Genomic DNA, 21,843 nt, shown 5'->3' with positions numbered 1-21,843 from the left:
ATGACCTCCTGAAGTCCCTTCCAACCCTGATATTCTATGATTCTATGATAAAAGCTGTGATTTTAGTCTGTGCCAATGGATAGCTGCTACAAATGCAATGCATCTCAGACTTGCAGACTCCTTTTTCTCCTCTTACGGGAAATACGTTATGCACGAGCCTGATTAGATTGGCAGGGTACTTGGAGGTTGGCTGCCAGTCAGACTGACTGGAGAATGGTGCATATGTGATCTCTGCCTTGAAGATTCATGGATTATGAGTCCAGAAGGGACCACTATTATCATCTCGTCTGACCTCCTGACACACCGTGGCCAACCCCAAGTGTTCGCAAATCAAGAGTCAGGTCCTCAAAAATTGTGAGATTGTCATAAAAATCATGAGGTTTTAAAATAATAAATGTGGGGTTCTTGTTATTTGCCGGTGAGGCCTTTAGGGTTCATGTTTTTAAGCTTTGTTTCACAACCACAAGAGCTGGAAATGTACTGCTATTTAAAAATGAAAGTGGAGATTATCAGGCAATCAAATGACTGCGGAAGCTGGGGCTTTAAGGTAAATACCGCATACTGTGAGACCAGCGATAAAATCACGAGAGTTGTAAGGAGGAGATGCAATCTCTGAGTCATAACAGGAGGATAAGTAGGAAAGTATAATGGGATTCCCAGTGCACAGAAAGAGGTTGACTGGGGTGAATTGGGTTAAGGCTGGGAGTGGATGTGTCATTACACAAAGTAAAACTATTTCCCCATGTTTATTTCCCCCCTCCACCCACTGTTCCTCACACGTTCTTGTCAGCCGCTGGAAATTGCCCACCTTGATTATCACTACAAAAGGTTTTTTTTTTTTTTTTCCCCTCCCCTCCTGCTGGTAATAGCTCACCTTACCTGATCACTCTCGTTACAGTGTATATGATAACACCCATTGTTTCATGTTCTCTGTGTATATAAAATCTCCCCACTGTATTTTCCACTGCATGCATCCGATGAAGTGAGCTGTAGCTCACGAAAGCTTATGCTCAAATAAATTTGTTCGTCTCTAAGGTGCCACAAGTCCTCTTTTTCTTTTTGCGGATACAGACTAACACGGCTGCTACTCTGAAAGACTAAGTGATTTGCCCGATGTCAGACAGGAAGTCTCTAGCAGAACCAGGAACTGAATCCAGTCAAGTGTTTTCAGAACAAGACTGTCTTTCCTTTTGTAGTGGTTTCCTGTTTCGTAGTGCTTTCCTGTTTCATAGTGGATGGGAGAAAAGGTGTTTTGGGCTGAATATGAAGACCATGGTGTAAGATGTGGTTTTCCCTCGACCACAGTGCGCAGTCAGGATGGGAAAACATCTCTCTGGCTGTATAAGATATATTGGTGTCTCTGGCTAATAATCATAGAATCATAGAAACGTAGGACTGGAAAGGACCTGGATAGGTCATTTGGTCCAGTCCCCTGAACTGAGGTAGGACTAAGTATTATCTAGACCGTCCCTGACAGGTGTTTGTCTAACCTGCTCAGAAAAACTTCCAGTGACAGAGATTCCACAAATAATTTGCTCCAGTGCTTAACTACCCTTACAGTTAGGAAGTTTTTCCTCGTGTCTAACCTAAATCTCCCAGTTTAAGCCCATTACATTCTTGTCCTGTCCTCAGTGGTGAGGGAGAAAAATTTATCACCCTTCTCTTTATAACAGCCTTTTACATACTTGGTGAGTAGGTGAACAGAAGGTTGGAGGCTGGGCCCCGTGTAATGTGTGTAGCTTATGGGCATTTATATCCAATATTGGAAATGTATACAATGAACCGTAGTTGGGTGTGAGAGGATGTTTAGTTATTGACTGAAGCTGAGTAAGGATAGGAGGTCAGAGTTAAGGTTATTTTTGGAATATTCAGTGTGGAATTTACTCATGTAGACTTATTTAAGAATCTGTATGAACTGTGAGTGTAACCAAATAGTTATCTACCTTCCCTTAATTGTTCATTTCCATATTTTTAAATGCTTAGGTTTTTCTTAGCTGTAATGTTTTTTGGCACACATAGGAGGAAATTTATCTTAAGGTTACCTATTTTTACCCAGCTGATAATGCTAAATTTAAGCTCTCACACTTCATATCTCTTGTGGCTAGAATGCCATTGAACATTTTGCTAAATATCTAATGTATGAAATTATTACACAAATAGATTATTGTTATTATTTATTTCTATTACTGTAGAATCTAGGGGCCCTAATCATGGACCAAGACCCCATTTTGCTAGCTACCATCCCCTTCACATGTGGTTTTCATTTACATATTTTAAAAAATACCACGTTATTTCCAACAAATAGGGATACATTACTACTCTACACTTCCTGCCTGCATCCAAAAGTGTTGACCTGAGAAAGAAAGGAGAAGAAAAGGAATGAATGATCCTGCAGAAATGTTCCCATTCAAATATTCTGACATTGCTTGTGAAGTCAGGTCTGTGCCTCCGACTAGCATGGAAGAGAAAGCAGACTGGCTCACGCTCCAGCTTGTGGGAGTTTGAGAGCGAAATGCAGAATCTTTAGTGGATCCAGATTTATTTTTTGGCATGGTCAAGGTATCTTGAGCTTCTCCAAAACTCTGTTGATGGCGTCATCATCAAGCCCACAGCAAAATAAAAACCCCAGTAACTGAAGTGATTAAGTTGCCAAGCTAACAAAAGGAAAATAATTGAAAGCTGTAGGCCTCCAAAAGTCAACTGCTGTCTCTGTCTGTCTACTTGACCCTTCCCGCAAAGTCCTCTCTGAATTCCTTCGTTGTCTGCCAACAAGTGCACTTTCCAAGTAAATGTTTTAGAACAGCAATAGGTATTACACGGGAAAACCCTACTCTGATGCCAGCAAATGCCTGACTCCCATTCTCCAAAGGAAACTTATATATCTTTCAATTTGCTAAAGAGCGTCTATTTTTCTTTCCCTATAAATTATTTTTGCATCTCCGTTCTCCCGACTTGTTACACTATAATATTACAATACTATGCAACCCAGTCTACTCTACCTCTTAAGGTCATGCTGTGCTGTCCAGCTTCAGTTCATTTACTCTCTGATCTTAAGGCAGAGCGCTGTGGATGAAAGGTAGGTATCAATATGACTCTGTCCATGAAAAAGGGTGATGGTGTTGGAAGGAAAGTGCCATCTATATACCCCAGTGATAGTTGCAGCATTAGTAATTAGCCACTGGAACAATTTACCAAGGGTTGTGGTGCATTGTCCATCACCAACAATTTTTAAACCAAGATGAGATTTGTTTCTAAAAGATCTGCTCTAGGAATTATTTGGGGACGTTTTACGGCCTGTGTTTACAGGAGGTCAGACTTGATGAGCACAATGGTTCCTTCAGGCCTTGGAATTTATAAGAACCTAGTCATGTGTGGCTTCTCCAGAGATAGGAGCAAGAGAGAGGGACAAGAGGCTAACATTAGCTATTCTCAGAGATGGAGGTTGCTTGTGCAGGAAGATCAGACTCATTGCAGCAGTAGTGAAGCTGGGTAAAAATTCTTGCCTGCACCAAGTGGGTATGCCGATGTGTGACAGCTTAGCAGAGCAGCACCCAGGACTAGGGGAACCAGCCACCAGGAAGCTGAGAGAAGGGGCGTCCAGACCCTGCCATAGCTTCCTTCTCCCACGCAGCCTAGGCACGGGACACCCTGGTGACAGAGATATAGTGATAACTGGCGTGCAGCAGCTAGTCTCATAAGTTATATGTGACTCACAACCATATGTTATAAAAAAAGCCAATTATTCTGGTCAACAAAAACGAAATGAGTCAGGGAGTTAAGTAAATCTACTGCAGCAACTCATTGGGCACCTGCAGCTTCACAGCTGTTTGCATGCTGCATGTCATGGTCACTCAGAACATTAAGCTGATAGCAAGCGTAGATCCTTTTGTTCCAAAAATGCTGGCCCCTAACATTTGAGCCAAAAGAATCTCCCTTAGCTTTAGCAGCATAAAGGATAAACCAGTGCACTTCCAGTTCCATCCAGAAGATGGCAGTGCTAACACATACATATTAGCCAAAAAGAAAAGGAGGACTTGTGGCACCTTAGAGACTAACCAATTTATTTGAGCATAAGCTTTCGTGAGCCACAGCTCACTTCACTTCATATTAGCCAGTTCACAAGCACTTCCATCTCATCTAGCTCTTTTAGGGTTTCTGCAGAGCCACTACCATAGTATCTAAATGCTTCCCTGTAAAGTATTGTAGTCAGGTCCCCAGCGGACTTCGTGGGGTCTTCTTGCAATAGGAGGCTCTCACGGTGATCACTAAAAAGGCCTGATTAAGTTAGAGGATGGCTTTGTGCTCAAAGTCATGCCAGGTTTAAAAAACTCCTTGAAAGCACTTGTTCAAACTGCCGCAGTGTCAATTCTAGTCTTTTATTGTTCCAAGGTGGAATGGTTGAATTCCATGCACTTTTCTCTCTCTCTCTCGCTCTGTGTGTGTAAGATGAGATTTTAAAAAGAACCCAGTTTGCCCCTGCACTGCTTGACTAATGAAACTCCTGTTGCTGCTTTAAAAAACCCTACTGCTTTGCCCAGCCAAAATATTCCCTTCTTGCACCATTGTGCAGCGTGCTGTGTATTGGTTGGCTGCTATCCTCCACCACAGAGGTGACTGAAGCTCAGTTGTATTGTATATAGATAAGGAAGCACCTTGGGATGAAAAGCCAAAGTATTATTACAATTAATCTCTCCTTGAAGATAGTAATCTCTATAGGTTTAGCTAGTGTGGATAGGAAGGTAACAACAGTACGCTGGAAGCAATACAAATATTAACATTCTGTCTCCAGTAGAGGGCAGCAGATAAGCATCTGTCCATGAAACGCCTACAGCAGTTGGCTCAGTAACAAATTTAATGCCAGCTATCATTCCCAACAACGCCAATAGGCAGAGGGGAAGAAGGACATCTATCACTGAATTGAACCCATTATTGTATAATTTATAGAGGCTGCTTCTCAGTTCAGGCACATGCAAACAGCACCTACCATCGGTGCATTTCTCCAGTGCTTTCCTTGAAATATTTTGGTGTCTCTTTTAAAACATAAATATAAAGTAGTAGCAAAGTATATGGCGGGTATGCGTTATTTTCTTTGGTTTGCCTTAACGGAGTTTAGCTGTTATCAGAATAACTCAGCTAGCAGCCATTTTTATGGTTGCAGAGATAGGTGAGAAACCAGCTTGGAGTATGCAGATGCTAGCTTTGCAGATGCAATGATTGCTCCGAAGTGTCCAGAAGCAAAGCACACTTTTTATATATACACTTTACATATATACATGTAATACACTGAGCTGTAGTCCTCCCCCTACAGAGCTGATCTCACAAAGCCACACTGAGCCAAATGTATCCTTGGTGTAACATGATTCTTGCCCAAGTGGTGCTGTTCGAGCTCTAGCAGAGTGCCAGTGAAAACCATGACAAAGAACAAAAAGAACCGGAAAGCTGCTATAAGAAATCATGTTCCTGGGGAATTAGAAATTCCGTACTGTAGTCTACACAGCACGCGTTTGCCTGCCCCCAGAGTGGGGTGTAGCTCTGAATATGAAATGTATATACAAACTAATGTATATGTTGCTCCCTCACAGCCTTTAGTATGTCTATATTCTGCCAGGGTAGACCGGCTATCATACACAGTCAGATCAAGAACATACCAGGAGCAGCCAGGTAACCGGTGTATTAGGCCTTAAGAAATTTGCTCTCAGAAATTAATAGTACAGCATTCTGAAGTGCTGTTCTTCTCCCCTTGTTGGATCATGCTGGAAGAAAAAGTCCTTCTTCTGTGTCTACATCTGAGAGGTTATCATTGCATTTCTCTGAGAAGCGGGGGAAGAGTTCCTATTCATTTCACTATCAATGCCAAAGCTTCCATTTTTCCTGTAGAAACCATGGAAGGCCATTAAATGAGGGAGAAGCTCTCTGGGAAGGGGGAAAAAACAGAATAAAAAAGGTTTGTGTTTGTCTGACTTGGGATGGGAGAGGGTGCAGAAGATTACAGGTGAAATTTAGAAGATGTCGCTAAGGAGTTTAAGGCTGAGAGTTCAGTTTTGTAATAAATAACTAGACCCTGGCTTTTAGAAGGGTTGCCATGAACATTGTTCAGAAGTTAATGAACACTTTTTGTTTGGGTTAAACATTTCCCTGCAGTATTTACAACCCAAAGATAAGATTAGAAGGACTTTGCCTCCTGGTTCCATCACCGTCCTCAGTTTGACCTTGGGGAAGCCAATTGTGGCCAAATTTCCACAGCTCCCAGAGTGATGCTTACAGTCAGATGCTCAACACCAGTCAGCACCCCCGGTACTGAGCTCTTTTGAAAATCTGACCACTTATTTTAGTCTCTAAATGGGAGCTGAGAACTTCTGAAAATCTGATCTCTCTCTGCTTCAGTTTCCCATCTGTAAAATGGGGATAATAACACTGCCTTCTTTCTCTTCCCAAGTGCAGCTGCAACCTCTAGCCTAATCGTGCCCTGATCTTGGTTGATGCCTCTAGGTTAGTAGTTCTCAACCTGTTTACCATAGTGGGTTAGGTATGCAGCTCCCTAAGCATTATGTGGGTCACAGCCACACAATATATATATATATATATATATATATACTACCTGTATGGCCCTGAGGATGTCAAATGGGCTGCAGCTGTGTGCTGACTGGGCCACAAGCAGCCTGAGAGTTGCGAACCACTGCTCTCTAGATACTACTGTGATACAAATGAATAAGAAGTGAAAGGGACTGTAAACCAGAGCTGAAATCGACCAGCCAGTGTTTATTCTCCCAGGCTGAGTGAAGGGCAATATAAACACACCGCTAAACCAAAAACATGAATGGCAAAAAGTAAAGGTGATGAGTGAATAATCTAGGCCCCATGCAGCAAGGTACTTAAGCCTGGGCTTAATTTGAAGGCACTGCTTGGAGACTATTGGCAGGCAGGGATCTGCAAGGGAGGGGAAGCGGTGTTAGGAGAGGAGGTGACGGGGGTGGGGTGGGGTGGGGGAGGTGACTTCACTTGGCAGTATCTCTTTAAACGTTTCCATGGAAACATTGAACGCCAAAATATATATATAACCTCTGTCCTACAAAATCAGTGCCAGCAGCTCCGGCCAGCCCCACGGGGCGGGGGCGGGGGGAGGGGGAGACTCCCCCAAGTCAGCCCGAGCCCCCCCTCCCGGGGCAGCGTGGCTCTGGCCCTGCCCAGGGCGGTCCGGAGGGGCCCCACCCGCGGCTGCCCCGTAACCCCCCTGCGCCAGGTTCCTCCCGCGGGGGAAGGAAGTTGAGCGGGGCGAGGGGAGGGGAGCTGCAGCGAGCTCCTCCTCCTCCGCGGCCGGGCGGGCGGGCGATCGGAGCGGGCAGGGGACAGCTGCCGGCCCCCGGCCAGCCCCGGCAGGGGAGGAAGGGAAGCGGGGAGCAGCAGCCCCAGCGACACATTGTATCTCCGCGGCGCAGCGGCTTCTTTGTCTGCTTCCCGGCGGCCCCCCCCCCCAGGGAGAGTTGCCGGATTGTAGCCCCCCTCCCCCCCCCGTCGGCGCAGGGGGGTGGCTCTTTTGTGGCTGGGACACGCTGTCCGCGGATCCCCCTCCCCACACCCCTTCCTCAGGGGGAGGGCGAGAGAGGGGTGCCCCGCTGCGCTGCGCCGGCGCTCCCCGGAGAGAGGAGGCGGACGGGCGAGAGCAGCGAGGAGGGGCCGGTTGTGGTGGTTTTGTAGCCTTGCCCAGCGCTGGGACGCAGCAGAGGGGAGCCCCAGGCCGGCGAGCCTCCCCCTTCGCCCCGGGTGGCGGGTCTTTGTTAGTTCGCCACGTGAACCCACTTCGGGAAGGCTGCAAACCGCTGGCGGGGAGCCCCAGACAAAGCCCCATCGAGACGAGGGCAGGGGAAGTCCAGCAACTCAAGGGGGAGGCTGGAGAGAGACAAGCGACCCTCCCCGGCGAGCAGCAGCCCCCTGAGGGGAGGGGGCAGGCGGGGATGGGCTTTTAGCCCCCCCACGCCTGTGCCTCTCCTTTCCTGGCTTTAACCGGAGCCGGACCAAGGAGCCGAGCCGAGCGTGTGCTGCGGGGGGAGAGACGCTGAAAGGAGCCGCTGAGCTGGGATCTACGGAGCGTTTTATAGGCAAGAAGTAAAGCTGCCAAAACCACGCCGGGGAGCGATTAAAAAAAGGAGTCTTGGAAGTCCCTCCCCCGTGCCCGCCCCCGCCCCCGAAATGCTTCCTGCGTTGGCCGCACATCAAACTGGAAAGGAGCGATAGCACTTGACCATCCTGCAAGGGGAAGCTTCTCAACTCGCCCCGGAGCCTCCCAATCGAAGGAGGAGGGACTGCTGCAAGCGGCTTGTGCGTGTCCTCAATGAAAAGGGAGAGGGGACTGGAACCGTAGTTTTGGCCGCTGGCAACTCATCCAGGGCACCTTTTATTTGAAGGGTACGTTTCTCTGCAGGACGATGGAGGAGTGGAGGCAGTGTGGCCGCTGGCTGATCGACTGCAAAGTTTTGCCCCCGAACCACAGGGTGGTCTGGCCCTCAGCTGTTGTGTTTGACCTGGCTCAGGCTTTGAGAGATGGAGTCTTGCTCTGCCAGCTGCTTCATAACCTGTCACCTGGATCTATTGATCTCAAGGACATCAATTTCAGGCCACAGATGTCACAGGTAAAGTGAAACAGACCGTACTGGAAGTATATTAGACACCCAGAAAATACTCCAGGTGGGGGTGATGCACATTGACACCCATACTGGGGCACCATCAGCTTGAATCTAGTCTGTTTTTTTTTTAAAAAAAACAAAACAAAACAAAAAACCGCCCCCTGTATTGAAAGTAGTTTCAGGTCCTATATCTGCCCTTGAGTCCATCCCCACCTCTTGCTAACTGGTATGGCTCTAGAATCCCATTTTTCTGTTTTTTAAAAGTATCTTTCCTTTGTTGCTGTATGACAGACCCACAGAAAGAGTGGAAAGTGTCCATAGGACATGGTGAATTATAGAAAAGTAAACGACCTGGCAAAATGGAAGTATTCCACCTCCAGTCTCCCTTAGTTTGTAGTCCTCTTAGGTGTTGCCTGTAACAACTGGTGTACAAAATGCAGGTGGCAGTGTTTTTGTTTTTAAGGTGACCGTGTCCCTTTAGTTTTGGTATTTGAGAGAATGGGATTTGGCTTCAAACACTGCCCTGGACATTTACTAGCCCAGAGACAAAATCTTGCCCACCTTCTACCATGATTTAAAAAACAAAACCAAACATGGTCTTACTCATCTGACAAAAATAAAAACAGTCTTCCCCTGGTGAGAAAAATTCTACGAAGCTCTGTTAAATTCTGTTTTAACCATGGCAAGATAGCATAGCTTCATCTCCCAGCTGGCAGAGCAGTCTGATGATAGGTCCCTACTCCTGTGCAGTCCCAATGTGAAGGGGATCCCTCAGGAGTTTGTGTTAGCAGATTGCATAGTAGGATTGGGGCCATAGGGTGTCATAACCCTATAAATCCTTTTTAAGTCTCATCTGTTAAAGGGACACTGTCAAGTAGGCACAGGTCAAATTCTGCAATCAGATCAGCATGGGTGTACGCAGCTTTCCCCCAGAAAGGCCACTGGGATTGTGCACAGGTGCAGTGGTCCCGCTGCACGGCAAGATTGGATCTTGAGGTTTTCCAACTTGGGGAAAAAAAAATTCTTACAAAAATGATCAGAACCAGAAATGTTTCCAAATTCTTTTTATGTTACTGAAAAGTGTGTTTTTGTTTTTTGTTTTTAAAACATTCCCTTTAGGATTTTACAGTCCAAGCATTTGTGGCATTTGCTCTAGAAGTGCATGGGAAACCAGAGAATGAAACTGACTAGAAACACAAATGAAGCTGGCTGTTCTGTCTGTGTTGTCCACACTGAGCTAACTGTGGAAATAAACAAGTAGCCTATATGTTGATGAGTAGATATTAAACATGTGGCCTATTCTAATAACCTTAGGTTGTACTGGTAACAAAGGCAAGGGAATGTTATTGGTAGCAAGGGTATCCCAGTTTGATATTTTTCCAAACATGAATTAAACTTGACAACTCTCAAAGATAAAAAGGGGTCATCTTGAGTCCTAAATGTATGCATTGCAATCATCCTCTCTATCCTAGGACTGCCTTTGCTTTTGTTCCATGAGTGGGTTTTACTAATGTTTTCTAGTAATGTTTTCAGCTCTTATGACGTCTTGCCTATAGTAATTTGTATGTTTTAAGGAAATACTGAAGAGCTTTGATTGAAAGTGTACAGTGCAATCAATAGTTTAAGGTCTTGTGTTGAGTACAAATTTACTCCCAATTCTGCAAAGATTTAAGCACTTGCTTTAACTTTACACATGTTAGTAGTCCTGTTTAGGCAGATGAATACTCCCATTCAGTTAAAGCTGACCATCTATGTAAGTCTTTCCTCGGGTAGAGTCCAAGGCCCTGATCCTACAAACTGCTCTGTGTGGGGAGACCCATAGAAGGAAGAATAAGACACTGTAGGTCCTTGTGTTGGTAAATAGGACTCATCAGTTAAGCAAGTAAAGCCAAACATCGTGGTTTTCCCAAAATGTAACAACAAAGTGAGACTGCCCTTTTGGTGTTTGCGTTATAAACTGATCAAACTGCCTTTCTAAGAAGCTGATTTCGGTGTTTGATCTCTTCGTGATAGTTTATGTTTTGAGGAAACATCTAGTTATGTAATGTAATGATCTGTGCATTCTTAGGACACCCCAAGGGTGACACTATGCTTTCTTTTCTTTTAAGGAAGCATTACAGCCCTCCAAGTGTATTTTCAGTTCCAGATCGACGGTGTATGGAATTCAGAGTTGGCCTAAAATGACTTACAGAGAGCTGAAATATAGCAGATCTCTTAATGTTTGTAAAGGAACTTATTGACACCTTAGTTCTTGCCGCTGTCTGCTTTGTGAGGCAAGGGCTATATTTGAGTTAAATATATAGTCAGTAGCTGCTTTTCTTTTCTTTTATTTTTAGAGCTGTTGAGAACCCACTCCTCCTGATGAAATTACTGGAAGCTATGTGAATTTAGGATTTCTGGAAATTCAAGTAAAAATACACACAGCTGAATAAAATGGTCCTAGATTTTAGTACCCTTCTTTTCTAGTTGTACTTGCAAAGTATTCTTTAAAGCAAAAACATTACGTTTTAAGATCTTTAAAATTGATAAGATTAGAAAACCTATAACTATGTGTAGGCTTAAATGTTACAAGGATGTCCGTCTTACACAAAGGACTTGTAAACCATTTCCTCTTTCGCTTAGGACCTGCTCCAAAGCCCTTTCCACTCACATCAGTGGATTTGGGGTTAGATGGTTACCTGCCAGCTTCTGCATGCAGGAACTAGTGATTCCCCAAAGGCAGCTGGTAGCTTCACAAAAAACCTACAAATAGATCAAGGATCATCTTGCTCCTCTCCTTGCCCTGTTCTAGGGGTCTATGAGGCTGTTGGAGGTAACAGGACTTTGACAAGAAAGGAAGGCTGTCCCAGTGGTTAGGGCACTAGCCTAGGAATTGGGAGACATGCTTAATTCCCTGCTCTGCCACAGGCTTCCTCTGTGACGTGATCTTGTGCAAGTCACTTAGTCTCAGTTCTTCATCTGTACAATGGGCATAATAGCACTGCCCTACCTCACAGGGGTGTTGTGGGGGTAACTACATTATAGACTGAGGGGCTCAGATACTATCGCAATGGGGGCCATATAAGATTAAGTAAAGAAGGAACAGATCCTTCAAACGTTGCATTTGAAACACAGGGCATATTGGCCTAGTTAGGTCAGCAGTGTCTTTCTTTTTACAGAAGTTCTCCACTTCACCATAGAATCATAGAATATCAGGGTTGGAAGGGACCTCAGAAGGTCATCTAGTCCAACCCCCTGCTCGAAGCAGGACCAATTCCCAGTTAAATCATCCCAGCCAGGGCTTTGTCAAGCCTGACCTTAAAAACCTCTAAGGAAGGAGATTCTACCACCTCCCTAGGTAACGCATTCCAGCGTTTCACCACCCTCATAGTGAAAAAGTTTTTCCTAATATCCAATCTAAACCTCCCCCACTGCAACTTGAGACCATTACTCCTCGTTCTGTCATCTGCTACCATTGAGAACAGTCTAGAGCCATCCTCTTTGGAACCCCCTTTCAGGTAGTTGAAGGCTACTACCACATCCCCCCTCATTCTTCTCTTCTGCAGGCTAAACAATCCCAGCTCCCTCAGCCTCTCCTCATAACTCATGTGTTCCAGTCCCCTAATCATTTTTGTTGCCCTTCGCTGGACTCTCTCCAATTTATCCACATCCTTCTTGAAGTGTGGGGCCCAAAACTGGACACAGTACTCCAGATGAGGCCTCACCAATGTCGAATAGAGGGGAACGATCACGTCCCTCGATCTGCTGGCTATGCCCCTACTTATACATCCCAAAATGCCATTGGCCTTCTTGGCAACAAGGGCACACTGCTGACTCATATCCAGCTTCTTGTCCACTGTCACCCCTAGGTCCTTTTCCGCAGAACTGCTGCCTAGCCATTCGGCCCCTAGTCTGTAGCTGTGCATTGGGTTCTTCCGTCCTAAGTGCAGGACCCTGCACTTATCCTTATTGAACCTCATCAGATTTCTTTTGGCCCAATCCTCCAATTTGTCTAGGTCCCTCTGTATCCTGTCCCTGCCCTCCAGTGTATCTACCTCTCCTCCCAGGTTAGTGTCATCCGCAAAATGCTGGGGAGAGAGAAACTCATCGTAGACCCGATGCAGGCTGGGTAATAGTTTGCCCTCAGTTTCGCCTGCTCATCTTCAGTGATGTAAATGGGGCTACCCACGTGTGTAACGAGGCAGAATTTTGCCTGTGGTTAGAGTTCATTTCAAAGGCCAGCAGTGAAAGGATGCCTTGGTGAAAAGGAAATGCTTTTTGATCTAGAGGATGCTGGTGTCTGTGACTTTCCCCTTCATGCTGATTGGCAGTGAAATTTATTTTACCTGCTGCCATTAGAAGTATCCTGGAGAATGCACTGTGAAGTTGGTCTGTCAGGTCCGATCCTGAAACCAGAAAAAACAGCCTTGTAAAAGGCAACAAGGACTTGTTTGTGTTCTGTGCTGCTGAGAGGCTCGCTGAGGATTGCCTCGTACCGATACTATGCTGTACTTACTGGACAAAGGAACCATGCGTAGCAGAAAGTCAGCTAGTTGGACCAGAGAAGCTTTGCTCCTTGATGCTGTGTGGAATTGGTGCCAGGGCATATTCATTCTGACTCTTTGTAAAAAGCCAGCTCTGCAAGCTGCCGTCTCAGGTTGGCTCATTCATGCTGCATCTCAGAGACTTCGGTTTGTTCCCTGATGCTGCTGGCCAGGGTAAGATTTGCCAGTCAACCCTAACTTTCTAGCTATGGCATGCTAAGTAGAGGCCTCAATGGCCAGTGCTGTGTTCTGCAAACCAGTGCAAGGCTGGCTTTGGTGAAACCTGACTTCTGCTAACGAATCCTATTGCTGTGGGAGCAAGCTCCAAAGTGGTGGAAAGTAAGAAAATGGCTTTAATCCCCTCCCCTCCCGTCCTTATTGATCTGTCCATTACAGCTATTGGATTTATTGGGATTTGAGTCCTGTCTTGCCATCAGGAAACCCAGCTGATGCAAGGGACATCCTCGTTTGCAAAGTGCACGCAGCTGCAGCAGCCCTGAGGTTGAAATCCTTCAGTCTCCTGTGTAGAATTCTATAGCAGACCTCCTTCATCGTCCCTCCCTTGACTCTCCTCCCAAAACCCTTGGAGCCCTCTCTATGTCCTCCCCTGTGGCAATCTTTCCTGCCTCTATCGCTAATTTCCAGGCTCCTGGTTAGAGCCTAGTTGTACACTACAGCTGGCTGCCTTGTATCCGTTGCTCTTTTCATAATTAAAACAAGGAGACGGGTTTTATTTTTCCCCTTGAAAGAAAACGGCTAGTTTTGAGTTTCGCATTTTTATTGCTGGTTAGATTTGCTTGTAATTTTGTTAAGTCTTTGACCCAAATACAAATTAAATAAATGCCTCTGCCCTGTGATCCAGCTTGGCAATTTTTCTCGGTTGTAACATCATTTGACTTCACAGAAGTTTGATTGCGGCTCAATTAATTTTCCTTGACAGGGAAACTTTGACTTGTACTCGTGCTGTTCCAAAGGCTAGTCAGAGGTGAGCTACCAAATCAAGCCCTGATTACACAGGGAGCTCTGTGTGGGCAAACATCTGTGCCAGCACAGAGCCCTAGTTACTTCAGTGCAGCTCTGGATCAGCTGTGTGGAACCCCCTTGCCAGACAGGGACCTAGGTTTGGTTTTGATCCAAACTTTTCATGGAGTATCTTGCAAACATTCTGATCTAATTAACCAGATTTGTAATAACCAACAGAACAAGCAGCTGTTTCTAAGAAGATCTTGTGTAATATCCAATACATCTTCTATTGAAGGCTAGAGGTTCTACCCTGGTCTAATAGGTCTTTTTTTCATCTGTACTGAACTTTCAGGGACGAAGGGAATGTTTGGTGTCCTTCAAGAGGACAAGAACAAAAAACTAATCTACCTTGCCTTTGCTTCTGTCTAGAAGTTGCTTTTCTTATTCCATAGTTTGCTAATAATTGTAGTCAGGGCCGGACAGTTGTGATCTAGTGGCTTGGGCAGAGAGCCGGAAGTTGGAGAAACATGGGCTTGAATCCCAATTCTTCCACTGGCTTGCTGTTCAATCTTGGCAAGCCACTTCACCTCCTTGCACCTCACCTTCCCATCTGTAAAATGGGACTAGTAATGCTTTTGTAAAACAACTTTGACCTATGGATGGAAAGCACTATATATCCACACCTGGTATCTTCATTATGAGTAAGTGAAATTAGCTGAACTACAGAAGCAGCTGATGTTCCTGATTTCGAAGAACATCCATTTGAATGGAAGAAGTTGAGAATGGTTGGCTGAGATTACATGCTACTATGTTGGTTGCTGTGTCCTTGGTAAGGAAATAGTCACTGCTTGTATTCCCCTGCAGGTGGGAGAGGGGGTTCCAGATTCCTTGTCACCTAAGACTCGCCCAGTAATTGCATCAGCAGAACGAATGTTGGGTGCTTGCTTTGTTAGCAGTTCAGCCGTTTTTTAGCAGCAGGCTACCACTTTGTGGGCTTTGATTAGAGAAAAAGAGGGTGTGTAAGCTACCATGACTTCAACCGTGTCTCTGCCTCTACTGCAGATAGCTTCTAATATGTGTTATCTGCTCCAGGTTGACCCCAGCTCCTACTGGGACAGACTATGTCCAGCTAGGGTGATCCAACCGGTCTGTTCTTTCGTTAGCAAGATGTGATGCAGTGAGCAGGCAGTTCTGGAAAGAGATCTTTACTGATTTGCGTAGATGCCAGGGTTACACGCTAAGAGGTCTGTGTTTGATAGCACTCTGGCCCACCTCAGACTGCTGAGCCACTGGTGTTGCACCAAACAAGATTCCTGCTGTCACCTATCCCTCTTTTTCCAGTTCCACTCAATCATACTACATATGTGACGAGAAAAATCATAGTTAACCCAACGTCGGTCATGACTTCTTGTCCTAGCCAAGATAAGGCCGTTAGGGCTGGTGGTAGGGAATAATTGTTGGTTGCTCTAGAAGGCATGCAGGGAGTCAGTAAGCTTCATGGGATGCAGGAAGAACAGCATTTCAGGGGAGTGGACTGTGAAACAGGCCTATCCCTTAATTTATCAATTGGTGTCAGTTCTACTCTCAAGGCAGAGGTAACAATAATAAATACTGGGGGAAGACAATGAATCCTGCCTCTGCAGCATTTTCATACTGTTCGCTGCCAGCATGTTAACCCTTCTTCTTCCAACAATTTTGTTTTAAAGCCTTTGGGGCGGGGGTGTCTGTCCAGAAAGTCCCGATCTCTTTATTTACATGCTCCCCATGCTCTGGTTTTGAACAAGACCATTGACTCGAGGACAACTGAGCTTGATGTTACCTGCCCTGGAAGGCAAACCACCCACCACCTTCCTGCCCCGGCAAACAGGTGGCTAGAGATGGTGGGGCACTGGAATCTCTGTTCCATGGGAAATTCCAGCATTCTGAGCTGAAACGTTGCAATTTCCTGCATATTACAATGTTTTGTTTTGGGTCATTTCAAATGTTTCATTTCAGTAAAATTAACTTTATCAAAACGCTGTCTTCTCCCCCCCACACACACTTAATTATTGAAATGGACGTGTTCCCGCTTAATTATTGAAATGAACGTCTGTTTGGACAAATCAGCGTTTTCTGTTGGAAAACTTGTGACCAGCTCTACTGGTTACGAACACAAATGGCAGCAGAGATGCCTGCCTTTTCGGTAACGGTCATGTTTCCATAACTCCTATGGCTTGTGTAGACTACAGAGTCTTGCGGGGGCGGGGGTGTGTGTGTGTGTATAGCTTTGCTGGCAGTGGCAGTGCCCCCTAGTGGAGATGCAGTATAAGCTAACAGGAGGAGTTTTTCTACCAGCATAACTACACTCCTTCCCTGAGCAGCACCAGCTAAGCTGATAGAAGTGCTCTGCTGGTAACACAGTGTGGTGTAAAGGCTTGGAGATGCAGCCTGCCCCTTGTTCTGCTGTCCTTTCTCAGCCTAGTGTTCTCTTTACTCCTGTGTCCCTTGGTGTTGAGTTCCTTTCCCTGCCTGAATGCTACTTTCCAGGGTCAGGTCAAACACCAACAATTCTTTGCGCCTTTCACAAATGGGGGCCTTTTAAAAATACCTCACCTGGGACAGGTACCCTTCTTAAAAGGACTCGTCCCATCCATTTTAGGCATCTCTCGTCCTTGAGTGAATTTCCTGATCAGCGGGGTGAATTCTGTTGAATAACACTGAGTTCCTGTCGGAAAAATCAGCCCCTTCTTGTTGGACAGAGGGAAATTTTAACTCTCCAGGACTGTAGTAGGTATTTTTGGCCTTACCTAGGAAATTATGACAAGAAAGCCAGCAAGAATATTTGGAGTCTTGATCTGATTTTGAGGTTTGTTCATTTTTGCCAGCGTTTCAGGGAAAGCCTATTTTGTCAGTGTTTCATGCTAAACTTTTTCCCCAAGTGCAATTATGAAACTTTGCTCAGTGTTCAGAGACCCTGCTTTCATGTACTTAAATATCTCCAGTGATCACATCAATGCCAGCTAATTATAGTCACGGCAATAAAGACATCTTTCTGTGGAAGTAAGTGCTCTGTGTCACTGATCATTATCCAAATGCATGTTCCACACTCATGTGCTGATTGCTTTAGCATATGTGTTTCCTTGCTGGGCTGTTATAGCTGCTAAGATGCTGAGGTCCAAATATACACATAGGTGCTTGAGGGAGGTGGTAGGTTTGTGCACACTGGATGATCAGGCCCTTAATCTGCTGGGTATCCAAAACCCCATGGTGCTGTAGGCGCTCAGCTTGTTTGACAGTTAGGACCTTTACTTCTATTTTTGATGAATATATATGTTAATTTTTGCCATGGCATAAAAAATCGCCTGGATACTAGAGACCGTTAAATCGTATGGTGTGTGTTTAGATGTCAATAATGGTTGGCCCATAAGTTTTTATATCTTAGAACATGTCCACATGTGTAGGTAATTAATTGTGGCCTGTGATGTGTGGTGGTTTGTTGCTGTTTAGTCTGAGGCCCAGGGAATGTAATCAACATGATGAAACTGTTGGCCATTTTTCTTTTGATAGGAAGACCAATAGACACCTGACTTTCCCCAGTAGATCAGAATAACCTGCTGTGTCCAGTGAACCGTTGGAAAAACACACCACTCCTCTTCTATCTGGAAGACAGAAGTAAAATTATGTGATATCAAAGGCCTACTTATTGATGATCTAGGCATTCATTTGTTACGACAACTCAAAGTCGAGCAATTTAAAAAAAAAATTCAGTACGTAGAAGATCAAGGCATGTCGGCACACTCAGCACTAGTAATTATTCACAAGGGTTTGGGACTTTAAGATGTTGCTTGAAAGCTTTATAGCTCCAGTGCTTGTAATGACTTTCACATGTCATATTAGTTTAATATAACTCCACATTAGTACAGCCTCATTGGCAGAATAGTTAAGATCGGTAGATTACAGAGAAGGATGGTGGTGGGTTTTGTTTGTTTGTTTGTTTTTTAAATAATCTATTGGCTTGCAGGAATTCCATAGACATGTAATGGGAAAGATGTTTGTATTGTATAGAACCTGGATGCCCCATAACGCTACATGCTATGCAGACATATGGTGAAAGAGCTGAGAGTTTGAAAGACCAGATGCAGCAGGTGCAGGATATCCGTAAACAGGGTTGTGGGGAAGAGGAACATAGAGCAGCAGTTGCATGAGCATGTTTTGCCTTGGCTGGAGCCATGTACATTTCATAGGTGTAGTAGAGAGCAGATCGGTACAGTACTCTCAACTTGCCACCTGCCTTGCCCTGGTCAGCTGAATATTGGTGGATCAGTCTGTTTAAGAAGCGTATCTTTGACTCTGAGGGCTTGTCTACACTGCAGCTGCGGTGCTTAGGAGGATGCTACCTATGTGCATGGGAGAGCTTCTCTCGTCAGCGTAGATACTCCATCTCCCTGACCGGCAGTAACTATGGCAACCGTAGAAGCCCTCCTGGCGACCGAGCGCTGTGTACACCAGGAGTTCAGTCGCTATGACTGCGTTGCTCGGGATGTGGATTTTCCACACCCCTGAGCGATGTATTGAACTGATATAAGCGGGCAGTGTAGGCCAAGTCTCGGTGTTTGGGTAAAGAATTGAACCTCTTCACTGGTACAGAAACCAAAGTGTGGGGTTTTTGTTGTTGTTTTTTCTCCAGAGTCTTCTGATCCATCTAGAACCTGAAGGTCTGTATAGCCCTTTTTTTTTTTTTGTTTGTTTGTTTTTTTGTTACCTTCTGGCTTGCCCTTTCCTAGCCTTGCTGGTTTTCCCTCATGCTCTGCTTCTTACGGGTCAGTTCTGCTCCAAAAAATGATGGTAAAATAGTCTTATGTCCCCATGTTTTCTGCATCTCTGTGACTTCTAGTTCAGATGTGCTTGGGTTTACGTGGGAAAAAGTGTTTTGTTTCTTCTTGCCAAGCCTGCAAGCTCCATCTTGCGCCCAAGAACCGAGCTGAGTTCTTTCCTTCTCCTACATCGTATTATCACCAGGAATAAATAAGCTACATGCCAGGCGGTTCCCTGCCTCCACCACAAATGGTGCTCTCTGTGCCTGCAGCGAGGCTGCCCAGGTGGAACACACTCACCCTGCAACTGGAATGTAATAAAACAACTGTTGGCCGAGAAGGCCGAGGGAGTGAGCTGGATTCTGTCCGCTCTGTCAGCTCTGGGGCTAAGAGGAATAAAAAGTAGTAAAAACGGACTTGCTGACTTTAGTGACTCAAGAATGATTTAATTACCCACAGGAAACAGATCTCTGTGTAAGAAGACGCCTCTTTATTTGTTTCTTTAACCTGGTTGCTCTTCAGGGGTAGGACTGTATTTTGGGGCCCTCTTCCAGCGCTTCATCCAGCTATAAAGAAGTTCTCTTGTCTGCCCTCCCTGACATTATGGTGAAATCCTCTTGCTCTGGATGGCCATCTAATAATATTTCTAAGGAGAGAAAGTAATGTTGTTTCACAGTGCCCGTCCAATAACACTTGTGATACTTAACTTTTACTAGCTAGCTAGAGGGGGGTGAGAAGTGAATCTGTTGCTAGCCTGGTGTATACGTGCATTGGAGTTAGTGAGTTATACAGCTAGGACAACGGTAACGCGCATGTGTGTACGTCACAAGCCTGACCACTGCTCAGTGGCAAGTCAGGCTTGTGGTGAAGGAGCTTTGCGCTGGAGCTTAACATCAGATCAAGGCAGCAGGTGCCAGATTGTACAAAATGATCCATAGGATTTTACGGCTGCTAGGATCAGTATTTCTTGACAGTGATGCACACTTCACCTTGGTTCCTGCATCGGTTCTCGAGGCCTTTGAGGAGGGACTGCATTCTGCTCTGTTATGTTGGTGTAAACCCAATCCGGTGACTACACTGAAATCGGGGGAATTACTCCAGATTTACATGTACATAACCAAGGGCATGTTCTTGGGCCACAGATCATACACTTTTTTTTGCCTGACCTTAAAAAACCCAAGAAAACAAAAGCCTCTTACATCGGCGCTGCTGTTTAGGCTTAAGGCTTTTCCCTTCAGTTTTTGTCCCCTTAATTTCCCACCCAAGCCTCCATCTAAATAAGCTCTCAAATATGCTAATCCAACACATGACTGATTTCTTATCGCCTGCAGGCTTCTTCCTATGTGAGAACCCAGCATGCTGCCAAGAAACGGATTATAATGCTTAAAGCAGTGTGGTCCTCAGAGATCTCTGGTGAAGCAGTGCTCTTCAGAGTAGGGTTGGAACTTCCATGGTGACTCTGGGTGGATCCTTTTGCAAATGACCTGGTGTAGGAATTTTGTTTCTGAACAAGGCACCTTTTATTAGTTTTTGGTGGACTGCAAGGCACTTAAATAAGAAGGGTTAGGTCAAACTCCATTGAAGATTGGTGGAGGCAGATAAGTAAAACAAGAGCATACCAGAAACATGGCAAGGTATTTTATAGGCTTTGTGTTAAGCTTGGGTTCACTTGGAGCAGGGATTTAACTCTTGGATTTGTATGAAGAATACAGAATATCTCCCCCAAACTTTTTAAATAACAGAATTAAACCTTTTATCCATAGGTTTTCTGGAGACTTTCAACTAAATCTCTTACTTAATTTGCGTTAAAATGAATTAAAAATTGGACCTTTGTGACCTTTTCTCCGAACTCTTTTGCTAACAAATGGCTGTCTTGTCATTCATGCTTTCCACATAGTTAAAACTCATTAAATGTTCATATAAATAACTTGGCCTATAATAAACCAAGTGTGAGTACAATATAGCTTGCACTAATTTTGGGATCTGCCGCTGAGCTGTCAAAAGCCACCATCTACTTTATCTGGTCCCATTACTGTAGTATCTGAGCACTGCACAATTTATAATGTGTTTATCCTTGCAACACTGCTGTGTGGTAGGGAAGTTAAGGAGGATAAGGCTTGACTCGATTACAGTCTGTAAGTGTCTACATGGGGAGCAGATATTTAATAATGGGCGTGTCAATTTAGCAGAGAAAAGTATAACATGATCCAATGGCGGGCAACTGAATCTAGACGAATGCAGAGTGGAATGAGGTGAACATTTTTAACAGTGAGTGTAATTAACCATTGGAACAGTTTGCCAAGAGTCATAGTAGATTCTCCATTGTTGGCCATTTTAAAATCAAGATGGGATGTTTCTCTAAAAGATCTGCTCTAGGAATTATTTTGGGGGTGGCTCTATGGTGTATGTAATACAGGAGGTCATTGGATGATCACAATGGTCCCTTCTGGCTTTGGAATCTATGAATCTATTACTTTTTTGCGCCCGTTTTACAAGTGGGGAATGGAGCCATAAGCAAACAAAGTCACTTGCCCAAGGTTACGTAGGGATTGGAGTGGATCAGGAATTGAGTCCAGCCTTCCCAAGTCCAAGGCCAGTGCCCTAACTGCTGGGCCATTCTCCCCTCCTCTCAGATGAATTATTTGAACTCTTCAAAGTTTTGAAATGAAACCTAATTGAACTCTCCCTTGTTGCTTAACATCTGTTCCCCTTGAAACATTCCCTCTGCAATTGGTCTACTAAGTGTGTGGGGGGAGGGGGGGAATTTTTCTTTCCCTTTCTTAAAAGCAGCTTTTAATAGAAATCTCCATTTGACAGCTACAAACGCAGTATTAATCAAATGGCTTTTCTTAACATTACATTTCTCTTTAAAGAGAGCCCAGGAAACGTCTGTTTCTAACAGAGACGATTTTTTTCTTCTGTTTTCTTTGGTTGCATCTCAAG

General features: G+C 44.8%; 1 protein-coding gene across 2 annotated transcripts in view; it reads left to right on the top strand.

Annotated features, from left to right (window-relative positions):
• The first annotated feature begins 7,331 nt into the window (after positions 1-7,331).
• VAV2 (vav guanine nucleotide exchange factor 2) overlaps positions 7,332-21,843 on the top strand; it is a 325,980-nt gene continuing 311,468 nt past the window's right edge. Inside the window, exon 1 of one of the 2 annotated variants that reach the window (XM_084649861.1) lies at positions 7,332-8,627. In XM_084649861.1, the coding sequence (XP_084505987.1) occupies positions 8,424-8,627 (204 nt within the window). In that variant the 5' untranslated portion in view covers positions 7,332-8,423. The remainder of the gene's footprint in view (positions 8,628-21,843) is intronic. The other variant, XM_084649862.1, reaches the window with a different exon arrangement.

This window comes from Lepidochelys olivacea (assembly GCF_965140295.1).
Source record: "Lepidochelys olivacea isolate rLepOli2 genome assembly, chromosome: 16".
NCBI lineage: Eukaryota > Metazoa > Chordata > Testudines > Cheloniidae > Lepidochelys > Lepidochelys olivacea.
The sequence above is the reverse complement of the archived record's forward strand: the minus strand, read 5'-3'. Positions and strand labels throughout refer to the sequence as shown.